Below are 21,616 nucleotides of genomic sequence, written 5' to 3'. Positions count from 1 at the left end.
TTCAAAAAGAAAAATCCATACCCTTTTATCTTAAGAAACACTTCCCAAAACTTAATATGCTGATGAAAAAGCAATAGAAGTATATAGGTGTATTATTTGTAGAATCTAATGTAAACGGAATATAGAGTGAATGTGTGAAAATTGATGTCTTTGTGGACTTATAATAGTGAGATTCATACAGGCAGGGAAAAAAATCTCATTTTGTTTAGGCATTTATTTTGGATACATACAACATTGTAGAGGTCTCCGGAGTAAAGCTGGAGACCCAGTTCGTCAAAACAGTTTTCTTTTAAATACATTTTGATTTTTGACTACTTCACTGTCTGTTCCTTGCCCAGAATTGTGGGGTGGGATTGTATAAACAGGATCATTAGATTGCTGTGTAACATCTGTGTGAGCTCATAGGCAAATATCTAAATACTCAACAGTTGTATCATACTGATTGGTATATGCTCCTTTTACAGAATCGCTAGCGTCTTATTTACAAACGTATTATGCCTATGTTCAAATAAACTTAAATATTTCAACATGACATTTTTTCTTGCTAAAATTTCAACTCGCAATCAAAGCCAACAGGTCTATATATAGTTCCCAAAAAGCCAAACAATTAACATACATTATGGGTATTATAAGTCTTCTCTTAATCTAGTCTTTCCAGCTAAATTGTATATCCAACTCATTTGCTACTATTAGCAAACCTCCAAACAAGGAAATTGATCGTATCCCTAACATCGCTATGTGCAATCTTAATCAGCACACCTCAGTTCCCCATTCATTCATACAAGTCTCATGGGCCTGGTTACTTCTTTCACTCATCTGCTAAAGATCCATACAATATTACAATTAATGGAATAGGGAGGTGTGAAGGCATCATGAAGTAAGACACAGACAACAGATTTACCTTTCTGAAATAACGCTGGTTTATTTCTCAAATGTCAGGGTGGAGTAAGGGCTAACTTGCCCTATGCTAAGGTGCGATTCCCGTACCTAAGGAAACTAAGGATAGTCTGTGTCAAAGTTCAAATCAAAAGTCTGTCTGTGACACTTGTTTTCACTTCGCTCGCAAATGCGCATCACGTTCTTCTCACTCGTGTGGTATTGTCATATATTTTGCATATCTGTTCCTTAGTTAGGTATTCAATAACTCATTAAGTATGTTGCAGCTTGTTCGTTATTACATTTTTTCCATTCTGTCTCCAGTCCAATTCATTACCAGTTTTCACCCAATTAGCATCTTCCTTTGCCCACACCAAGCCCCTGCAGTGCCCCGGCATGAGTGTTCTCTCTCCATCACTCATCGGAGTACGGGCGTTCCTCTGGGTGCTTTAGTTTTCCACACCGGCACTCGCTCGCTCCCCTCTCACTCGCCTGGAGCTCCGGTGAGCAGTGCTCTCCTTCTCCGAACCATTTTACTGTTGTCTGCAGTTTATTGGAGACTTCTGTGTCCCCCAGCTCCAGCTGGGGACATACAGCTCAGGGATCTGCAGTGCTTGCTAAACTCTTGCGCCCCTTCTGGCATCAGCGTCTTTCCTGCTCTCCTGTAACACTAGCGTCCTTTTCATCGGCCCCTCTCCAGCCTGCTTCACATCGGATTGACGAGTCCTCCTGCCCAGGCGGTTCTCTCACGTTTATATGCACCTGCCCTTTGCCGGACCATAATAGCATTTGTCATTGGGACATGCCTACCCATTATAGCGATGTTCCACAGTCCCCTTCCTTGTCCCAGTACCAAAGTGATGTGCACAGATGGAAGTGTACATTACTCTTAGTTGCCTCTTCCTCGTTCCAGTCTTAAAGGGATATGCATGTAGGGCAGTTGGTGTGTGTGTGACAGTGGGGAAGACTCGTAATAACCTATAAAGGCAAGGGGAGGGGAGGATATATTATGGCAAGGGAAATGGGGATACCATGTCTCTCATAAAGGCATCTTACCTCCACTCCCCAAGGTCCCTCCACCCAGGTGATCCTCCCCCGCATATCCACCCCCAAAGTTGGGATACAAAAGCGATGGCCCTTCCCTGGTCACCTCAGAGGAAGATTCAAGGGGAGTAGATGGCAGGATGCCCTCAAGTTCCTCACAGAGGATACAATGAGATCCCAAGGTCAATTTCCTTTCTTCGTGTTCCTCTAGACAGATCTTCCCACTTTACTACAATCCTAATCCAGGCTTTGATAACTAGCATTCCATATATTTCAAGCCCATTAAACCCACAATTGACCTCAAGGACGATAACCCTAATGGAGTGTTAGGCAAGATTTGGTACAGTACCCTTTGGGTGCACTACAACAACCTTGACCTCCTGGCAATAGGAACCCAACCTTTGGTACAAGTCTGTACTACACAGGTTGTTAGTGTGGCCGAGCAGCCAGGCTTATCTCAAGAGGGGTCCATGTGAGCACTAGGGGATTTACACAGAGATTCACAGTGACCAATAAACAAATAACCACTTACACTCAAGGTTTCTTGATTAAACAATTATTAAATTAACAGTCGGTTTGAATAAGCCTTCTTCAGAAGGGGCAATATAATAGCAACACACAAATACACTCCAAAATACACTCTTAGTTTCTCTAAATCAGCAAGTACCCATTTGGGATGGCACACAGACGCTTCCTACACCCTTAAGTGACAAATAGCTAGGACACTGTGGACATTAATACATCACTGATACATTTAGAGCAATACTGAGATTGGTGTCAAAGAAAAGGAATATTAGAATAAAACAAGGGATCACACAAATATTCTGAAGCAGGTAAGTACTTTTGAAACCCCCCTGTAACGCTCACCTGATTCCCGTAGAGGCTCCGGTCTTGACTGGGCGTATACCGTATCTTCAAAGGTGATGTGTAACACACGGCTGGCTCTTTGGGCTGGACCTCTGTGCACTGTATGTCTGGCTCGAAGGGTAAGATGTCTTAGGTAAGTGAACGCCGTGCTCTCCATCTGCCTCGAGGCAGGGTGCTGTAACCAGTTTCTTCACTGGATAAGGGGAGCAGGCCTCTTGACTTCAGAGGACTGCTGTCCGTTGTTTACTGCACGAACGGTAAGTTTCGAGTAATTCTAATGTCTTTAAAGTCTTTAGTAATGATGTCTCTTGTTTTGCAGGGTTCCGGCGATGGCGGATGGCGGGCTGAAGTGAGTTGAAGATGGAGCCCGTGTGATGAATAGAAGCGCCTGGAAGCACGTAAGTAAGCGCTTGTTGCCTGCTTCACGATGCGCTCTAACTGTCTTTTTATTTTGCAGGTACAAGTTCGGGGCGGCTGCAGGGTGCCGGAATACCCACTGGGCTAGATGTGGAAAGGAGTAATGGCACGCGAGTATTAAAGTTCCCCAATGTCTTTAAACGCACCTTGTTTTGTCTTTCAGATGCGGGATGCAGCGCCGAAGGCCTCCGGAGCGTGCGAAGAGTTGGTAAGCTTTTGTCTTTCAGATGCCGGAATGCAGTGTGAAGACCTCCGGAGCGCACGAAGAGTAGGTAAGCCTTTGTCTTTCAGATGCCGGAATGCAGCGCGAGGCGTTGGTGACAGCCGATGGACCAGGTAAGTGAAGAGCTGTCACTGAAGACCGTAATGCTAACCTGTTCTTTCTTGTCTTTATAGGCGTTGCTGAAGACTGGATTCAGAATGGTAAGCCTTTTTCCTTAGGCCCAGGATCAGATGCAGAAGACACGATGAGCGTTCTGCTGCTGAGGATGCAGAATAATGCAAAGCAAGATTCATCCATCGGGTGTGGTTTAAATAGCCTCCTGTAGTGCTTAGGTGTCTCCTTCCACAGCCACGCCTAAGAAAAGAGTTCCTGCTTTCCAGAAGAGTTCCAGTGTTCTGAATCTAGGGAGTGGCTCCTGCCCCACCCAACAGGAAAAGTAGTTCCAAACAGAAGAGGATCAGAGACTCAACTGGCAGGCAAGTAAGCAGCATGGTCTGCTGCAGGTAAGTCCACCCAAGCATTATGAGCCCGGCGCTTCCATCGCTGGGACTGGGCATATTTATGAGCCTGGTGCCACTGGCGCCAGGACTGGGTCCAAAAGGTCCCAATTGGGACTGGTTGGCACTCGGAACCTGGGTTATGGATCTGCTTACAAGGGAGCTGGGAAAACCCTGACCTTTTGGAAGCAGAGATCATGACACCCCCAATGCAAAGTAAGTTAACCACTTCATAGAAGGAAGACCAAACACACAGTCAGAGGAAAGAAAATCCATTCAGGGAGCCAGGCCAGCCAATGTAAATGGGGCAAATGTCTAGGTGAGCTGAAGCCCTTCTTGCAGGTAAGTAAAAGTATTGCACAATGTTTTAGAAGACTTTGTACAAAAAGGTAGAATCAGTGTAGGGCCACAAGCTGTTAGGCTTGTGAGGTGAAGAAGCTGTGAGCAACTCTACAGAACCAACCAAGACAAGTCTCAACTGTAAACAAGTAAGGCTACACAACACAAGGTAATTTCTCTTTGACTGTACAGTACCTTTGGTTAGAAGAAATTGTTCCAGCTGGCTTCTGTTCCTGTGCAGCTCTGCAGATCCTGTTTCTGGGCCTCAGTCGGGGGGACAAGATGGAGGTCTTCTGGGGACTCCTGCACTGCAATGGGACGATCAGCAACAGCAAAGGGCAAACTTCAATTCAGTGGCACTTCGCGGTTTCAGCTCCTCGCGTCTCAGCAAATATCACCATACCGGTTCTCAGCAACCACTTTGGACTTTCCTCCCATCTGGGGTCCTGCACTCTGTTGAGGTGGATTAGGCTTGGACAGTCCTGCTTCCTGGTAGTCCTGAGGTTCTTCCAGCAGCACGAGTCCAACTTAAAAGTGATGCACTCCAATCTGGTGTTCCTCTACCTGGCACTTCAGTTCCTGTAGCAGCAAGGAAGTACAGCCAGCTCCAAGAGGATGTCCAGATGAGTTCACTTCAGAGTTGATTGTTCCTACCAACTCAAGGGGAGAAGTCGTCCTTGCAGGGCTTCTATTCGAGGCGAATTTGGAGCTTCAGCACAGCAGCAGGGTCTCGCGGGGCAAACCAACGGTCCAGGACTTGCAGCAGGCATCTCTTCCAAGTTATTCTTCGGATTCCTTCGTCCAGTGATCGACTCTGCCTTCCAAGCCAAAAAGCCTCACCTTTTTCATGCAGTTTTTTCCCCATTCATTCCAGCCTAGCTGTCAATCACACAGCAGGGTGGCTGTCCTTGACGACAGCCAGCCGGCCGGCCAATCACCTTTGGGTGCATTCCTGTAACCAAGGATAATAAGCATAGAGAGTTGCGGGCACCTCCCTCACTTCCTGTCCCTGCCAGAAACCCTGGAGCCAGAGGTGGGCTTCACTCGTGAATCCCGCCAAAGACAAAGCGAACAAAGGAACCAAACCTGGGTTTGGCACGCAGAGTAAATCTCAAGAAGGACCTTTCCAGCAAGAAATGGCGAAAAAAGAAGACTAGGTCCATTTTGACAAAAATGGCACCCAAGGGTGCTTTACTGCAGCTGCAAACGCAGCCCGCTGTAAAAAACACACCATAGTAGTTAAAAGTAAACCACTGCCATCAGCCATTAACTGTAGAAAGGGTAACATAAAAATGTTACATGAGAAACTAGACAAAGGGGATACTAAATTATCCCTCCAGCACCCTATTGTAAAATAGTTTGTGCTGGGTCTAGAAAGTTACCAATGTAAGTAAAGTCAATTTCACTTATCTGCTCTTGAAAACAGTAGTTTATCCAGAGAAGGTATTTAAACCTTTGGGAAATCTGAAAGACTTCCCTGTGCCACTGCACTGAAGGTGCTGTGTGTTACAATGTAAAAGGATTATGCCTATGCAGTTTGTCAAGACTCCACAATCAAAAGAAACACAGAGTTCAAATCACAGTAAAATACATGAGAGAGTGGAAAAAAGGGTCTCACTCTCTCTAGGTTAAACATTAAAAATCCTTAAATCCAGCAAAGTTGCTGGGGGTCTCGAAGGTAGAGAGGAATGAGTATATTTCTGAGAATTCTCCCTAACATGGACCCAACGTATCCCCAATTGCATGATTTCTCCATTGATACCTTTTATCCCTTACCTCGTGTCCTCAAGGGACATGTCTTGACATATCCAAATCTTGGCTCTGACAAATCTAATCAGACGGCTCAGAAACACTCACCCATCCCTGTTTACAGGAGTGGTTTCTAATAAATTAAAGGGAGAAAAGGAACAAGTTACTTACCTGTAACTGTTGTTCTCCAGCATGGGTCTGGCATGGATTCACATGCTCATGAATATTCCCCGTTGTCAGGCTGGGAATCCTCAGTAAAGAAAAATCAGTATCAGTTTCGTTTCTGATCTGTCTTTCGTAGTAGTAACCAATCACTGATCTCTGCGTCATACTGACCACAGCCAATGACTGCCATCTCCCTAAGCCCCGCCTCTGGCAGCCATCTTCAGATTTGGTAGCACGTGAAGTGGCAGTATGACCAAGTGAAGAGACGCAGAGGGGTAGGCGGGAGGGTTTGCATGTGAATCCATGCCAGACCCATGCTGGAGAACAACAGTTACAGGTAAGTAACTTGTTTCTTCTCCAGCATGGGGTCTGGCATGGATTCACATGCTCATGAATAAAAGAATACATAGCAGTACACACATGCACAACCACTTGAGGTGGCAAAGGCTCAACATTAAGCATTACATCCAAAACTCAACATTAAGCAATTCTTACCTCCTTACCAGGCTCACCTTAGGCAAACAGGTTGCGCAGCACTGCTTGGCCGACCCTGGACTCCTCCCTGGAATCCCGATCGACGCAGTAGAATTTCGTGAAGGTGTGCGTCGACCTCCACGTAGCAGCCCTGCAGATGTCCAGCAAGGGCACACCAGATAGGAACGCCGTGGTAGCTGCAATCGCTCTGGTGGAATGGGCTCTCGGACGGCCAGGCAGCGCTCGGTTTGCCAACCAATGACAGTACATGATACAGCCGGAGAGCCATCTGGAAATGGAAGCCCTTGAGAGAGCCTTCCCCTCATTGACCGGTCCAAAGTTCACAAAAAGTTGTGACGTCTTCCGAAAACTCTTCGTGCGGTCCACGTAGAACTTCAGCGCTCTAGCCACATCCAGCAAGTGCAACGTCCTTTCAGCCGGCGACAAAGGCAACGGGAAGAAAACAGGCAACACCAAGGGTTTGTTGAGGTGGAAGTCCGACGGCACCTTGGGCATGAAGGAGGGGTGCGTCCTGAGCAGTACCCTCGTGTCGTGAAACGTCAAGTACGGGGGCTTGCAGGAAAGGGCCTGGATATCTCCCACCAGTCGTGCGGAGGTGATGGCCACAAGAAACGCTGTTTTCCACGACAAGAACTTCAACGGAGCCGAGTGCAGAGGCTCGAACGGAGGTCCCATGAGCTTGGTCAGCACCACGTTGAGCTCCCATGCCGGGGCCGGGGCCTTCACCGGCGGGAACGATCTGAACATTCCCTTCATGAATACTTTCACCAGATGATGAGATCACAAAGACGTCCGTCCCGTGGTTCTGGTGTATCGGGAGATCGCAGCAAGATGAATCTTGATGGAAGCATGCGCCAGCCCAGCCTTGGCCAGCGTCAGCAGGTACGGCAGTACTTGAGGAGCCGTAATCCGTAGAAGGTTAATCTTCAGTGCGTGGCACCAGACAGAGAACCTCTTCCATTTGTGTCCGTAGCATTTAAGAGTTGAGGACGCCCTGGCCTTTGCAAGAACCTCTCTGCAGTCGGCCGGTATGTCGTAACCTCCAAACTCTAACGCTGCAGGAGCCAGGCCTGCAAGTTCAGCGACTTTGGGTCTTGATGGAGGTTGGCGCCTCCTTCCCTGGAGAGAAGATCCGCGTCCACTGGCAGCTTGATTGACGGGGACGCTGACAAGTCCAGAAGGTCCGGGAACCATATCTGCCTCGGCCATGCAGTTGCGACGAGGATCATCCTGCACCGTGACCTCTTGAGCTGGTTGATGAGCCGGATCAGCAGCGGCAATGGAGGGAACGCCTATAGGAACAGGCCCTCCCAGGGGAACGAGAAAGCATCGCCCATGCTCCTCGGCTGGGGAAACCTGCTGGCGAACCTCCGGCACTTGGAGTTCGTCGCCGTCGTGAACTGATCGATCTGGGGTGTGCCCCACCGTTGGAAGAGGCGGTCCACTAGATCCTGTCGTAGTTCCCACTCGTGGCACGAGCGCAGCTCCCTGCTGAGCGAGTCGGCGATGGTGTTTTTTATCCCTGCCAGATGAAACGGCACCAGAAACATCCCTTGGGCGACGGCCCAATGCCACAGATCCTGCGCCTCCTTGGACAGGGCTGGGGATCTGGTACCGCCCTGCTTCCTGGCGTAGAACATGGTGGTGGTGTTGTCGGTGAAGATCCTCACCACCTTGCCCTTGAGGGATGGAAGAAAGGACCTGAGGGCTCAAAACACTGCACGGAGTTCCAGGACGTTGATATGGAGGGACTTCTCCGTCGGCAGCCAAAGGCCCCTCGCGTGCAGATTTTCGGTGTGCGCTCCCCACCCTTCCAGGGAGGCATCCGTGGTCACTGTCTTCTGGTGGCCCGGGGTCTGGAGGTCCATGCCCGCCGTCAGATGCGCGCGGGTGCCCCACCACCGGATCGCTCGTCGGAAGCTCTCGTCGAGTGTGATCCTGTCCTCGAAGCTGCCCGTCGTCTGGATCCAGCGAGCGTCCAGGAACTCCTGTAACGGGCGCATCCAAAGCCTGCACAGGCGGATGAGATAAATGCAAGAAGACATCATTCCGAGGAGGGACTTGATGGACCTCACCCTGGCCGCGTCCGCAACCAGCATCCGCTGCACCTTGCCCAGGATGGCCCTCGTCCTTTCCTCCGACGGAGAGGCCAGAAGCGCCACTGTGTCGAGCTTCGCTCCCAGAAACAGTGCGTCTTGAGCGGGCACCAGGTGGGACTTGGCGTAGTTTATGGAGAATCCCAGGTCCGTGAGTAGTTGGACGGTCCTCGCTGTGTGCTCCGCGGCGAGCTCCTTTGTCTTTGCTCGGATGAGCCAGTCGTCCAGGTAGGGGTAGACGTGGATCCCCTCCAGGCGCAGCCGCGCCGCCACCGGTGCGAGGCACTTGGTGAACACCCTGGGTGCCGACCTCAATACGAAGGGAAGGGCTCTGAACTGGTAGTGACGCCCTTGGACCACGAATCTGAGAAACTTTCGGTGTCCCTTTAGGATGGGGCTATGGAAGTAGGCATCCTCCAAATCCAACGACGACAGGAAATCGCCCTCCTCCAGTTGACCCAAGACGTGCTGGAGGGTGACCATCCGGAACTTCTGTGCCTTGATGAATTTGTTCAGTCGTCGTAGGTCCAGGATGGGACGCCATCCTCCCGTCTTCTTCTTCACGAGGAAGTATCTTGAGTAAACTCCGGAGCCCCGAAGCCTCTTTGGGACGAGCTCGATGGCGCCTTTCTTGAGCATCGCCTTTACCTCCAAGAGAAGTTGAGGGATGTGATGTTCCTTCCTGACCACGGGGGGGACGCGCGGGCACTTCTTTAGAAACTCGAGCGCGTGACCCTGGGCCAGGGCGTCCAGCACCCAACGGTCGGTGGAGATGGTCTCCCACACGCTGACGAAGCACGCCAGCCGGCCTCCCACCGGGGTGCTTCGGTGGGGGCCCGACCCCACGGCCGGTCCAGTCCTGCTTCGACGAGGCTTTGCCGCCTTGTCCTCCTTGGCGATGACGGCGGGGTCCGCCCGACTTGCCTCGTCCCCTGTAGGCTTCCTGTGACGACGAACGGGCCGCTTGACGATAGGTGGAAAATCCGCCGCCGGAACCTTTGGAGGCACCCTGCTTGCCTCCGCCGCTCCGAAAGGGCGGCCTTCGTTGTTGGAGAACACCAAGAGCCCGGGCCGTCTCCGTCTTGATGGCTTGTAGGGAATCGTCCACTGTTTTCCCAAACAGGTTGCTCCCGTCGAACGGCATGTCCAAGACTCTGGTCTGCACGTCCTGACGGAAGTCAGTTGCCTTGAGCCATCCACGCCGTCTAAGGCACACGCCGTTGCCCAACTGGCGAGATCCAGTGTCAGCGATGTCCGTCGCTATCGTGATGGCGTGGTCCGACGCCACTTCTCCTTCCTGCAAGATCTCTAGGGCCTCCGCCCTCTTGTCGTCTGGTAAGAAGTCCAGCAGGGGGGCGATCTTGTACCACAACTCCCTGTCGTAGCGGGCTACGATAGCCAAGGCGTTGGCAGCCTTAATCGTCGTCGCTGCCGATGAGATGACTCTGCGTCCCATCGTGTCCAATTTCTTTCCCTCGCCGTCCGACGGCGAGGTTGACGTAGAGGCCGAGGCCCCCCCGCTTTCTTCCTCGCCGCCGCGGAGACGACCGATTCCGGGGTCGGCTATGCCCGAAGGCACAAGGGGGCCGCGTCCGGGACCCTGTACTTCTTCTCGTACCGATCCCTTCTCGCAGGCGTTGTGGATGGGTTCTTGAGGAGGGCGAGACCCTCATCCCAGATATCATCCAGTAGGGGTACAGCGAGGACCGTCTTCCTCTTGGTCTCGCGCCGCTAATAAAGGAAACCTTCCTTCTTCTCTTCCGGGCAGAGCTGGAAAAGCTTGGATGCCCTGGCGATCATGGCATGAAACGATCCAATCTCGTCGGGCGGGGAGGCCCGGGGAGGAGGTGACGACGGGAGATCCTCGTCGTAAACCTCGTCGTCTGTGCCCGTCGCAGCCGTGTCAGTCCCCGTATCATCCCCACGGGTCATGGACGGGGAGGAGGGCTGAGCAGGGCGCGATGGTTGAAAAGGAGGTGGAGGATGAATCCTTCTCTTAGACAGAGGGCTCCCAGAAGGGCCTGGCTCCGGGTCCCCCGTCGGGAGAGGTTCCTCCGTTGGTGGTAACGGCAATCTCGTCCTTATCTCTGAGCATAAGGACTGTATAGCCAACAAAATGGCCGCCGAGTTCTCTTGCGGCACTGGTTGAGGGGAGTCCGACGGGCGGTCAGGAGCCCCGTCGGCACCCTCGCCGTTCTCGTCTCCTACGTCGGGGTCCCTCCCGACGGGCTGGTCTTCTTCCACGCCAACACCGTGGCTTAAGACTTCGATCAGCTCCTCATCAGAGGTTGAGGCCGAATCCACAACGACCTCCTGCCCCCCTTTTTCTTCCCCGTCGGAGGTTTCACGGGGGTCCTGTCGATGGGCATGAAAGAGGACTCCCTTTGCGGTGGCAGGGAGACTCTGGGCCCCGAGGTCGCCACCACTGGTGTAGCCTCCACAGGCTGAGCCAGGGCCGCCGCGACTGTCTCGATAGAGGCCTTGGCCGGGTGGATCAAGGCTTTCACCACCTTAGGTGCGCTCACCGCCTTCTCCTTGGGGGGAGGGTCACCGCCTCGCTCCCCCTCCGATGGGGCCTTCGAACTCGACCGGGATCTCTCCAGGAGCTTTGCCGGGTGCTCGGCCTTCCTCTAACCCGAGCCAGAGCATTGGCTCGTGGTTGATGGCGCCTGGGAGGATGCGCCCTGCCTGGCGCCCGTAGAGCCCGACCGTTCGGCGCTCCCGGTGCCAGCGGACTCGTGGTGCTTGGCCTTCTGTTGGGACCCCCGTCGCCGGGGCGTCCTCAAAGGTCTTAGAAGACCGCTCGGACGACGACTTTGTCTCGCCTGACGGGCTCTTCCCTTCCAGCCAGTTGGCGAGACGCAGATGGCAGTCCTTCATGGTCCGCTCTGACATATTGCCGCAAAACGCACAGTCCTTCTCCACGTGCGTCTTGTCCGCATGCAGGCAGTAGAGGCAAAGGGAGTGTTCGTCCTCCTTAAAGACATTCCGAAGCTGGCATCCAGGGCAGACCCTGAACAGCTTTCCGGGCGTCGAGCTTCCCTTCTCCTGGGCCATGATCGAGATGGGCCTGAGAAACTTCTGGAGTCCTCCAAAAGCGTGGCTCGACGAAATATTCACCCTTGAGGGGCGTAGAAGAATCCGGCATGGGTCCCCGTTGATCGGATAAAGAAACGGTGGAGCTTGAGGCGCTTTTGACCGAAAAAGAGAACATTTTCCTAAGAAAAAGTGTGAAAAAAGCACTAAAGCTCGAGAGCAATAGCACGAGGATCCCAATACTTGAACGTGCGGTAAAAATCTGAAGATGGCTGCCAGAGGCGGGGCTTAGGGAGATGGCAGTCATTGGCTGTGGTCAGTATGACGCAGAGATCAGTGATTGGTTACTACTACGAAAGACAGATCAGAAACGAAACTGATACTGATTTTACTTTACCGAGGATTCCCAGCATGACGACGGGGAATATTCATGAGCATGTGAATCCATGCCAGACCCCATGCTGGAGAAGCCTCCATATTACAAGAGCCCACTTGAGCACATCTCAAGCCCAGCATGCAGCTACACACTATCTACATACTTCTAGGACCATGCTTCTCCAATCCTAGGTATTGGCACTCACTTGAAAGCTACACTAAAAATAACAAGCTACACTTTCATTTAATCCGCTCTCGCATTGTTTTATAAGCAAGCACAGATAAAAAAAAGACAAATCCATTCCACCACAAACATTCTCCCTTGCCATCACTGCTACTAAACTGATTGTACGCCTTCTCTATTTCTGATTCTTTTTCTATCTTTTTTCAGTTTCTTTCCCTTGCATCTATTTCTTCTGACTAACAGACTAAACCCTGGATACACCCTAGTGGGGTCACAATATGCCACTGCCAAGACAAGGCATCTGAAGACCACTACGATGGTGATATGTGCAGTATAAACAGAACTCAACATAATGTAATTCATAAAGTGATGATGAAAATGCTGCCAAGAAGACTACATACCTGTCTGCATGCGGTGCCAGTGGTCAACAAAAATGCATACAGAATTAATGCTTTGGATCACTAGATCGATTCCTTCTCCTAAATGCCTTTCTTTGTTAGCAAGGGTTAACTGAGCTCAAGAGCGTGTAGATCAAGGAACCATTTTTGTGCCCCGAGTTTGGTACTTAAAAATATATATATTTATTGGATATTTATAAGGTGCTTATACAACAAAAACAGCGCCACAAGGCAAAAGGGAAGGTAGCAAGGGAACACAAACAATGGAAAAGGCAATGAAAATAATACAACTAACAGCGGTCGTACTAGGCCTTGGCCCATTGGGAGGCAATAGGTAAGTTCATAGGTGGAGACATCCCAAGCAAAGAGGGAGGTCTACCACCGAAAAGGTAAATGCAGGGATGAGACAAACCACCCGACAGGCGGGTTTGGGCCCAGAGGACAGTGCAGGTGGGGGGTGGTGGGGTACTGGAGGTGATTGGGCCGATGGCCAGGACTCTGAGACTCCAGGCAGCCAATCTCAGTGACTGTGTGGATGTTTAGCACAGGAGGGAGAGAGGGAAGGAGGAGAAGAGAAAAGTCGAGTTGTTTGTGAAACTTGAGGTTGTCCCGTTCAAGAAGGAGAGAGCGATACTGTTCCAGAGGAGGGAGCCAGCCAAGGAGAGGGATCTGCCCCCATTTCTCTGCTTGGAGAAACATTTGATCAGCGGAGAGTTGGAGCAAGAAGATCCAAGGGATCTGGAAGGAGAGAATTTAGTAAGAGAGCTGCAGGTAGCATGGTTCCAGGGCCTAGACAGCGTTGTGGATGATGCAAAGGGTTTTAAATTGGATCCATGCAGCAACCGGGAGCCAGTGGAGAGATTTTAGACCTTGAGAGATCTGGTCCCTGGGTTTGAGACCAAAGATAAGTCTTGCAGCAATCCAGCTTGGAGAGGACCAGCGCTCTAGAGACATTGAGCTTCTGGGGTAAGGTGAGGAAAGGGAGAATGCCTCTAAGGAGGTAAAGTTGAAAGTGGGCCTTCTTGGCACATTCCAGAATGTGGGGAATAAAGGAGAGGAGTGTAGGATGACCCCCAAGGTTTCTGGCTTCAGTGGAAGGAGAGCCCATACAGGGTGGCCAGAGGGCAGGAGGGAAACAGGGAACAGGTGTCCTGATAGCAAGAATCTCAGTCTTACTTAAGACAGAGATTGGTGGAGGTGCACCAGGACTGAATAACAGACAGGGATGATAGAGAAGGAAGAGGAGGACGGGAGCTTGAAGAAAAGTTGTGAGTCAGTGTAATAACGTAAATGAGGAGAGAAAACAAGAGATCAGGTGAGCAAGAGGTGCAATGGGACAGACATAATACCCATTCACCATAAGACTGCACATCATCTGATAAAGCACTAGACTGTCTTGTTCCAACACCTATTGATCTAAATTCTATTCAGCAGCATTTTTCCTTTTCAGGGTCCAAACCAGCTCTTTTGTGCATGCTTGGTGGACATGAGCACAGACTGCTTTGGCTCTTTCTTGTATGCAACAAGGACATTAAACATATCTCTTGCTACTTTTTCTGCATTGCTTTTGTAGTGGTCACCTCATTGCTACAAGAGTTCTGCCCTGTAAGGTTTTAACCGTAATGTCGTCTTGCAGCCGAGTAATTTCCTTAACACTCTTCGCTAATTATGATTTTTGTAATCATAGAACAGGCTTCTTTTACAAGTGAAACATCTAGGTGCAGGAAGGTGTGATGAATCCAACGGATTCTCCGGCGGTGACCTCCTCCCATGTGGCCAGGGAACGGCAGCCGCTACCTGATCCTGGCCATGGGCACGGCTGAGGAAGGATCACATGGGAGGAGACAACTAAAGGGGAGATGTCATGACTTCATTGCACGAGAGGCAGTATCCCCACCCTTTCCCAAGACCCTTGAATATCCAAGACCTTAATGGCCTATTGTCAGCTGTTTGTTCCCCCTTGTAAAAGAAGTAAAAGATACCTCTTCCCAATACTCTTTAGGTCAAACCCCATCTATGACCTAAACACACAAATATCCAACAAAACCCCTTTTGCTTCTGATATACCTTTATGTGAAAATGTTCTCCCATGTAAAACCACTGAGAAAAACTATCTAAACGCTTTATATATAATGACACCCATGGACCCCAACTCCCATAATCCCCTAAATACTGAGACGAGGAGGATGAAGGCGTTAGTACAAGGGAACAGGAGCTCAATGTGCAGACTGGTTCTACAGAGTCGCCTTTGTGCGCGACATTTAAAGAGGGCAATCGCACAACTGAGGGTGGCAGTGCAGGAGAAGACGTTGGTTCCTATGCAGAGGCGTAAGAGCGTGGGAGACACGTACCGGTATGGCAAAGCAGAGGACTGCCGAGGCAGGAGATGTGCCATGGAGATTCAAGCAGCCGCAGGAGAGTTCCTGGGTGCACAGCAGCTCGAAAAGGCAGCGTTCTCCATACTGGGACCTGAAGGGAAGCAGGCGTATGACCGCAGAGGCGACAAGAAAGCCAGAAGGGCATCTGCATAATCCAAAGTGAAAAACGAGCGGCAGAGTCATACCTCAGAAGCGCAAACAAGACCAGAGAGAACTTGTGAGTCAACCCAAAGCAAGTGGGGACACCCCGGGGCGTTGGGGCGACCGCACCAACAAGTTGAATGTTATGAGATTGCTAATACAGAAACTACAGGAAGATTGCTTGACTGCAGAAAAGAAAGTACATATCCAGACCCCAAAAAGTTATGAATTCATGAGATGCAAGTGTGGTGCAAAATTTGAACGAATATTAAATCAGAGAGACAAACCTAGCAAAGAATGGCATATGCATGTTTTGGTGATACAGAGGAACTGTAAACCACAAGAGAAGTGCTATCCAGGGAAGGATACCAGCTAAGTGAAATCACAAGCACCAGGCAGTTGGAATTGATTAGAGAGTCCTGGCAGAGGAGTATACCAGGTGATTTGCTTTATATTAAAAAAGGACAGTGATTGCTAGACAAAGGAGAAACTTGTGCTGAAGAAACTGTTACAGAACTTGTTGCCCAACAGGAGCATTGTGAATCAAGGAGGGACATTGCCATACCATTTAAGAATCCAGTGGAAGGGAGCCACCCTTTGGATCGAAGGTCTTTCAAATTTCAATGTTGCAGCTATTCAAATTGGTTGGGAAACAGTATTGTTTTGTTTGTAATGTGAGGGTCAGGATAGGACGTTTTGGACACAAGAACAGCTTTTCAGTTATTGATATCTTAACACAGATAGATCCTTTGTTTTTTAGGTAGGGAAACCCCCCTTTAGAAAAGAGCCAGAGAGGCATTTTCCCCAACCTATTTTCATTTAAATAAAAGTCTTTAACCAAAAACATGACACATTTGTGTCCTGCTTTCATTTCTGTCCCTACACAAAGGGCAATGTGAAAAAACTTCTAGATCTGTTAGAAATGTGGGTATCCTTTTGGAACTCGGGCAGAACATTCCCTCCCATCAAATACACCAAATTGTCTTATTTCTTAGCACCTATTAGCACCGAGACACAATTGTCCTTCTGCAATCCCCCATGTTAGCAGTGTTATCTATTTTTAGTATTTCTTCTAATACATTTTGACCTGATGATAGCAGCTTTAATATAGCTGGACAGTCACTTTCACACTTTCTCGCTTGACTGATAAACTTACCTATTAGCTTGGCCAAGATCTCGAGACCAACCCAATCTGGGCCCGGCAGTGGATCTCGTTCCTCCTCTCTTGAACTCTACCTCAGATAAGTCATCATCTGGGTTGAATGTGGTAGACTGACTTCTTTTTAACCTGTCATTTAAAAATATAACAATTGAATATTTGTATGAACAAGATTCATGATGCATATCATGTAATTGAATACTGTTTTCAAAGCTCTACTGATCATTTCAAGCAATGGGTTCCTGTAATGTGTTATCATAACTAGAACTTACTTCCCAAATAATTTCTTGATTCCTTTAGATTTCTTTTTTGATTCTGGAGAAGAGGCTGATGTTTGGTTATTTTCTTCCCCTATTGCTCGCGGTAACACATTCCCACCATCCGGCCGTTCAGGAGATCCTTGTTCAGTTTCAGCTACAAAAGCAAAGATTGGTAAAACAGTGCATTGCATACTATCTCATTTTAAAACAGGGAATTTTGCAACTGCTGCTAAAGGAATAATGATGGGACAGACTGCATCAAAAGCTGTTTCAGGCAAGCAAAATACTTTAAAAACAAAACATTTTTTCCTTTGGAAAAATAATTCAGCTACCACAGTTAAAATAAACTCTTACAATAGTGTCAGGGTCACCAATACCCTTGTTAGTTATAGGCATCTGAGACACGGCTCAAGAAGTCCACTTTACCTAGTGTATGGGTGTGTTTGGGCTCCACCACCTTTGGAAACAAGGGCAATAACAAAGAACATATGAACTTTGAGGATTGCTGCATTGGCATTTTCCAAGGCCCCAGAAAAACTATATTTAATGGGCCCCTTTGAGCAGTAGCAATCTTGGCTACACGCACACACATGGCCACACCACGTCCATGCAATAACACTATCTGCTCACAGTTGAGATTTCTACAGTTGGCCATCTTTTTTGCAGCTCTGATTTCATTGCTGATTGCCTCCAGAGTTCTGTTCAACTCTACCTGAGGTTACAGAGAGTGAGATATATCTGGGTCAATGCCAATTAAAAAAAAAAAAAAACAAACATCTGTGCCCCTCTAACTACATACCAGAATTTGGATTACAATCAGTTTCTCGGTGGTAGTGTTTTTGATGCAGTGTCATTTCTAGTGTTTTAATGTGGTGTTAAGCCCCCGTTCCAAGGGCTGGAAAGGGGATAACGGCCCGGCAGCCCAAGTTAACGGCCTGAGCGAAGTGAGGGCCATTAACTTAGGCTGCCGGTCCACTACCCCCTCCCCCGTACCAGCCCTTGGAACGGGGGCTTAAGGCCATTAGCACCCCGGGCTACCAAAGCGGTAACCCGGGGTGCTAACAAAAAAAAAAAAAAAAAGGATTTTCCTTTGTTCAACAGGCAGGACGCACGCAACATCCCGTTGTACCAAGGAAAATCCTTTACAAAGATGGCCACCATGTAAAGGGAAAGCGGGGCACCCTGCGGAGCACCTCTTCCCTTTCCATGGCAGCCTGCGGGAGGCAAGCCGAAGGAGCGGATGTAGCGGTAGGGGAAATTAGTAAGTAGGGGGCTGTAATAAAATAAAAAATAAAAAGTGACGGAGGCTGGGGGGAAGATGGCGGTTTGGGGAGCCGGCCGCCAAGCGACATGAATGCAGGCTTTCACCAGCGGTTCAAGCCTGCGTTCCTAACCACCTGATTGGCTGGCACCCCCCGCCAGGGTGCTAATGGTGGCAATACCACAAAAACTACAGTCTCTTTCTCAGTGGTGACCCACTGTTGGGCTCATTTTCCTAAAGTCCTATTTGGAGGTAAGACTTTAGTAAGCTATCCGTAAGTATCAGTACTTAGTATCAGTCCGTACTACTCAGCGACTTTGGTAGAGTGGCAGAGCAGTCATGCTTATCTTAAGAGGAATATGTGAGCTGTAGGAAAGTACACTGAACCTAGTTAGCAATGCACATCAAAGAAACACACATTTATATTAAAATATAGATTATATTTACACAAGAGTCACTGTTAAATACTTAGCACAATAAACCAACACACATAGGTATACTTCACAATACTTTAAAAAGGCCACTTCTTAGTTGGCAGTTGCTGAACATGTACAATTGTTACATGAGTTTGACAGGTCTATCGTATTATCGGTAATAACGCGCACCCACAAAGTAATATGGAAATTGCATTTAGTCAGCATACACATATAAAATGGATATTGTTGGAAAGGAAAACAGGTGGTTAGTGTTATCCTAATAGAGCTTTCAGTTCTAGAGGCAATTTTCCTGCAGAGCAAGTCTTTTAAAGTCCAAAACGCAACCCTAGCTAAAAGGCAGTTCGGAGAGGCTTAAAGTCTTGAAAAGAAGCAGAAGTCAAAAGTTCCTGTGCATACTTTCTAGTCTCTAGGAAAGGAGATACAAGACGACATAACGAACGTTGGAGACCCTGTTAAGGCACTTGCTAAAGGGACCAAAGTAGCAGCTTGAGTCAGAGGTTGCCCTGGACACTTCTGTAGAGGAGGTCCCAGGCATGGCCTGCACCCCTGCCCCTCATTTTGAGGTACCAGGTGCGTACTCGCCAAGGTATGTGACGTATGAAGAGCAAATGAACCTACAAAGAGCTGCACTGGAACTCTGCCCAGTATACATCAGAAGATCCATACCGGTTGAAGCACCCATAACCAGACAACCCTGGGCAGCATGGTACGCTATCAGACAGCCATATCAGCCGCTGATACGAAATGAGGAGTACCTACACACGGTCCACGAAGAGACCCCAAAAGCCTTAATGGAAGGCCAGTGGAAATGACACAAGGGCCTGAACAGATCGTGAATGAACAAAAGCAGCTATCGAAGATAACACGCCAGTGCAAGTAACTACGAAATTGAATGGAATAGGCACAGAGAGGAGACAATGTTACAACGTGAGGAAACAGTATTACGAGCAAGATGGAAGCAACTGTCCTGTTAAACGTGTGTAAATAGGCTTGAAACGCAAGATGCTAAGAAATAGATACTGCTTGCAATGCTTTGTAGAACATAGAGTGGCAAGCGCCAACCATATATCTACCTCAATAAGGCACATTATACAAGTGCGACTCCATTTTGTAAAAGAAGAAAGGTACCCAGGTGCCCAGAGGCCCGACAGGCCAAGTTTCGAAACCCAGCCAAAGGCAAGAAAAGAAGCGGAATCAAAACTCAACAAAGAGCGGCTCATGCCTAGGAAATTGAGGTCAACCAGAGAAGGGGAGGAGAGCGTCAGCTCACAAGACTCAGAGCATACCAGCCTGCCTCATGAAGGTCAAGATAAGGGGGGGGCCATGCAGGTGGCTAGGTCGACACAGAATTAAATGCACTTAAAGCTGGAAACTGAAGCAGATTCATGGTGAACTAACACGTGACCAGCCAGGCGCGAAGAAGTACCATCGCCTGATGTCATCCAGGACCCGAGGATGCCGTAACTTTTCCCGATAAGAGACTACAGTCTCGAGGCCATCCTTAGCCAAGTAATTGACACGTCGCCCTAAAACACTGATTGATGGAAGGGAGGCAGGGTGAAACTTGGGACACCAGGCACAGTGGTGTCCATTCTGCATGCTTCTAAATAAAAGTGGAAATTTATGTCTAGAGGTGTAACCTGCCCAATCACAATGGACCAAGTTATCTGGAGTCCTATAGATATTGTAACCAATAGGACGTCGTAGTTGTAGTGACGTCTATCACGCGTGATGTAGAAGGATGGGCACAGACGCCCACCCGATAAGAGTTATCCAGTCCGCATGCCCTATTATCATATACAGATATAACACCTATACTTACGTTACCTTTCCTAACCAATTATATTGCATGATGATTTTTTATAGAAATTAGACGTCAGTAATGACGATTTTTGCCCATAAGAAGTGCTGTCCGACTGAAGTTCGAGGAAGTCGGAGCGAGACAAGTGATAACAATACAGCTGATTCCCGTTTGTTTCCCTGTTTGATGTACTTGTCATTAAACTGACTTCCCTTTGCCAACCTATTGAATCCTCATTATTGAGTCGTGTCGGAGTAAATGAATCCTGCACCCCCTGTCCTCACATGGTGCAGCTATCTTGTCTTACAAGTTCTAGAGGGTGAATTCCTCTCCTCCAGAACACATCTATGTGCACTCTAATGCTCTGGAGCACCTTTCTGGAATAAGGTAAGCAATACCTTTTTCCCCACACTACCTTAGGTTTGAAGAAAACATTTGTGGTGGATGCTCCATGATGTTGCAGTTCTGGACCTGACCTCCAGATTCCTTGGTCTGATGACGAAAGGCAGGTCAATGAACAGGATCTCTCAGCAGCAGCCTCGAGGGAGGACCTCTGGCACGGCTTTCATCAACTTCTTTCGTCACTCTGCAGTTTTGGCGCCTTTTCTTCAGGACCAACAAAAGGACACAATTTGCCTGGTCCTCTTCTTTGGTTCCTGCAGTCCCACACTCGGCTCAGCAAAGACTTGGGGACAGATACAGCCTTTCCAGTTTACAGAAAGGGGCTTTTGGCTGTCCAATTAGGACAGCCATATCCCCAGTGGGAGCTGGTCCCATTCAGGCACTCTGGCAGACAAAGGACAGGGGGTGGAAAACTCCTCCCCCCACGTTCTGCCTGCCTAGGCACTCTGGAGCCTAGGCAGGGACACCCAAAGGTTCCCGCCAAAGGCAAAACACACACACAGGCCTTCCCATCCCAGAACGGTAGAAGAGGACCGACAAAGAACAAACACTCGAGTAATGGCAAAACAAGAAGAGAGACCCAAGTTAGTACTTGGGTGCCCCTATTGTACGCCACAGAGTCTATGGACATAGCCTGTGGTGGGACAATTACACAATAGTTGGTAGAACATGTCCACTGCCACCAGCAATAACTAGGAAATTCTATGTGTCTGAAATGTCACAGGAGCAGAGAGAAGGGGGGTACTAGGTATCCCTTTGGCACTCCAAATAAGGTGGTGTGTGCCAATATCTTAGACAATAATGTTTTGGAGAGATATCCTCAAGACTGTCGTTTGTCTAGGATAAAGAAAAAGAAACTCAAAGGAGGACCCTAAGGGTCACCAGCAACAATGTCTATAAGGAGCGGTGTGCTGCAATAGTAAAAGACAGATGTCGTTAAGAGTTCTGGAGGAACACAGACGCCATAGGATTGGTACAATACAAAGAATAGAGTTCCAAAAGACAACAGCCCATAA

At 48.9% G+C, this 21,616-nt stretch overlaps 1 protein-coding gene across 17 annotated transcripts in view; it reads right to left on the bottom strand.

Moving 5' to 3' along the window:
• The window catches only part of PPFIBP1 (PPFIA binding protein 1), a 1,584,927-nt gene that overhangs the window by 442,453 nt on the left and 1,120,858 nt on the right, over nt 1–21,616 (bottom strand). For all 17 annotated transcript variants that reach the window (XM_069628106.1, XM_069628107.1, XM_069628105.1 and 14 more), the window contains 2 exons: nt 16,712–16,853; nt 16,437–16,568 (listed from right to left, as the gene is read on the bottom strand). In XM_069628106.1, coding sequence (XP_069484207.1) covers nt 16,437–16,568; nt 16,712–16,853 — 274 coding nt within the window. The remainder of the gene's footprint in view (nt 1–16,436; nt 16,569–16,711; nt 16,854–21,616) is intronic.

The sequence above is a fragment of the Ambystoma mexicanum genome, chromosome 12 (assembly GCF_040938575.1).
Source record: "Ambystoma mexicanum isolate Mex_15411 chromosome 12, UKY_AmexF1_1, whole genome shotgun sequence".
NCBI classification, from domain to species: domain Eukaryota; kingdom Metazoa; phylum Chordata; class Amphibia; order Caudata; family Ambystomatidae; genus Ambystoma; species Ambystoma mexicanum.
This window is presented reverse-complemented; position numbering and strand designations above follow the sequence as displayed.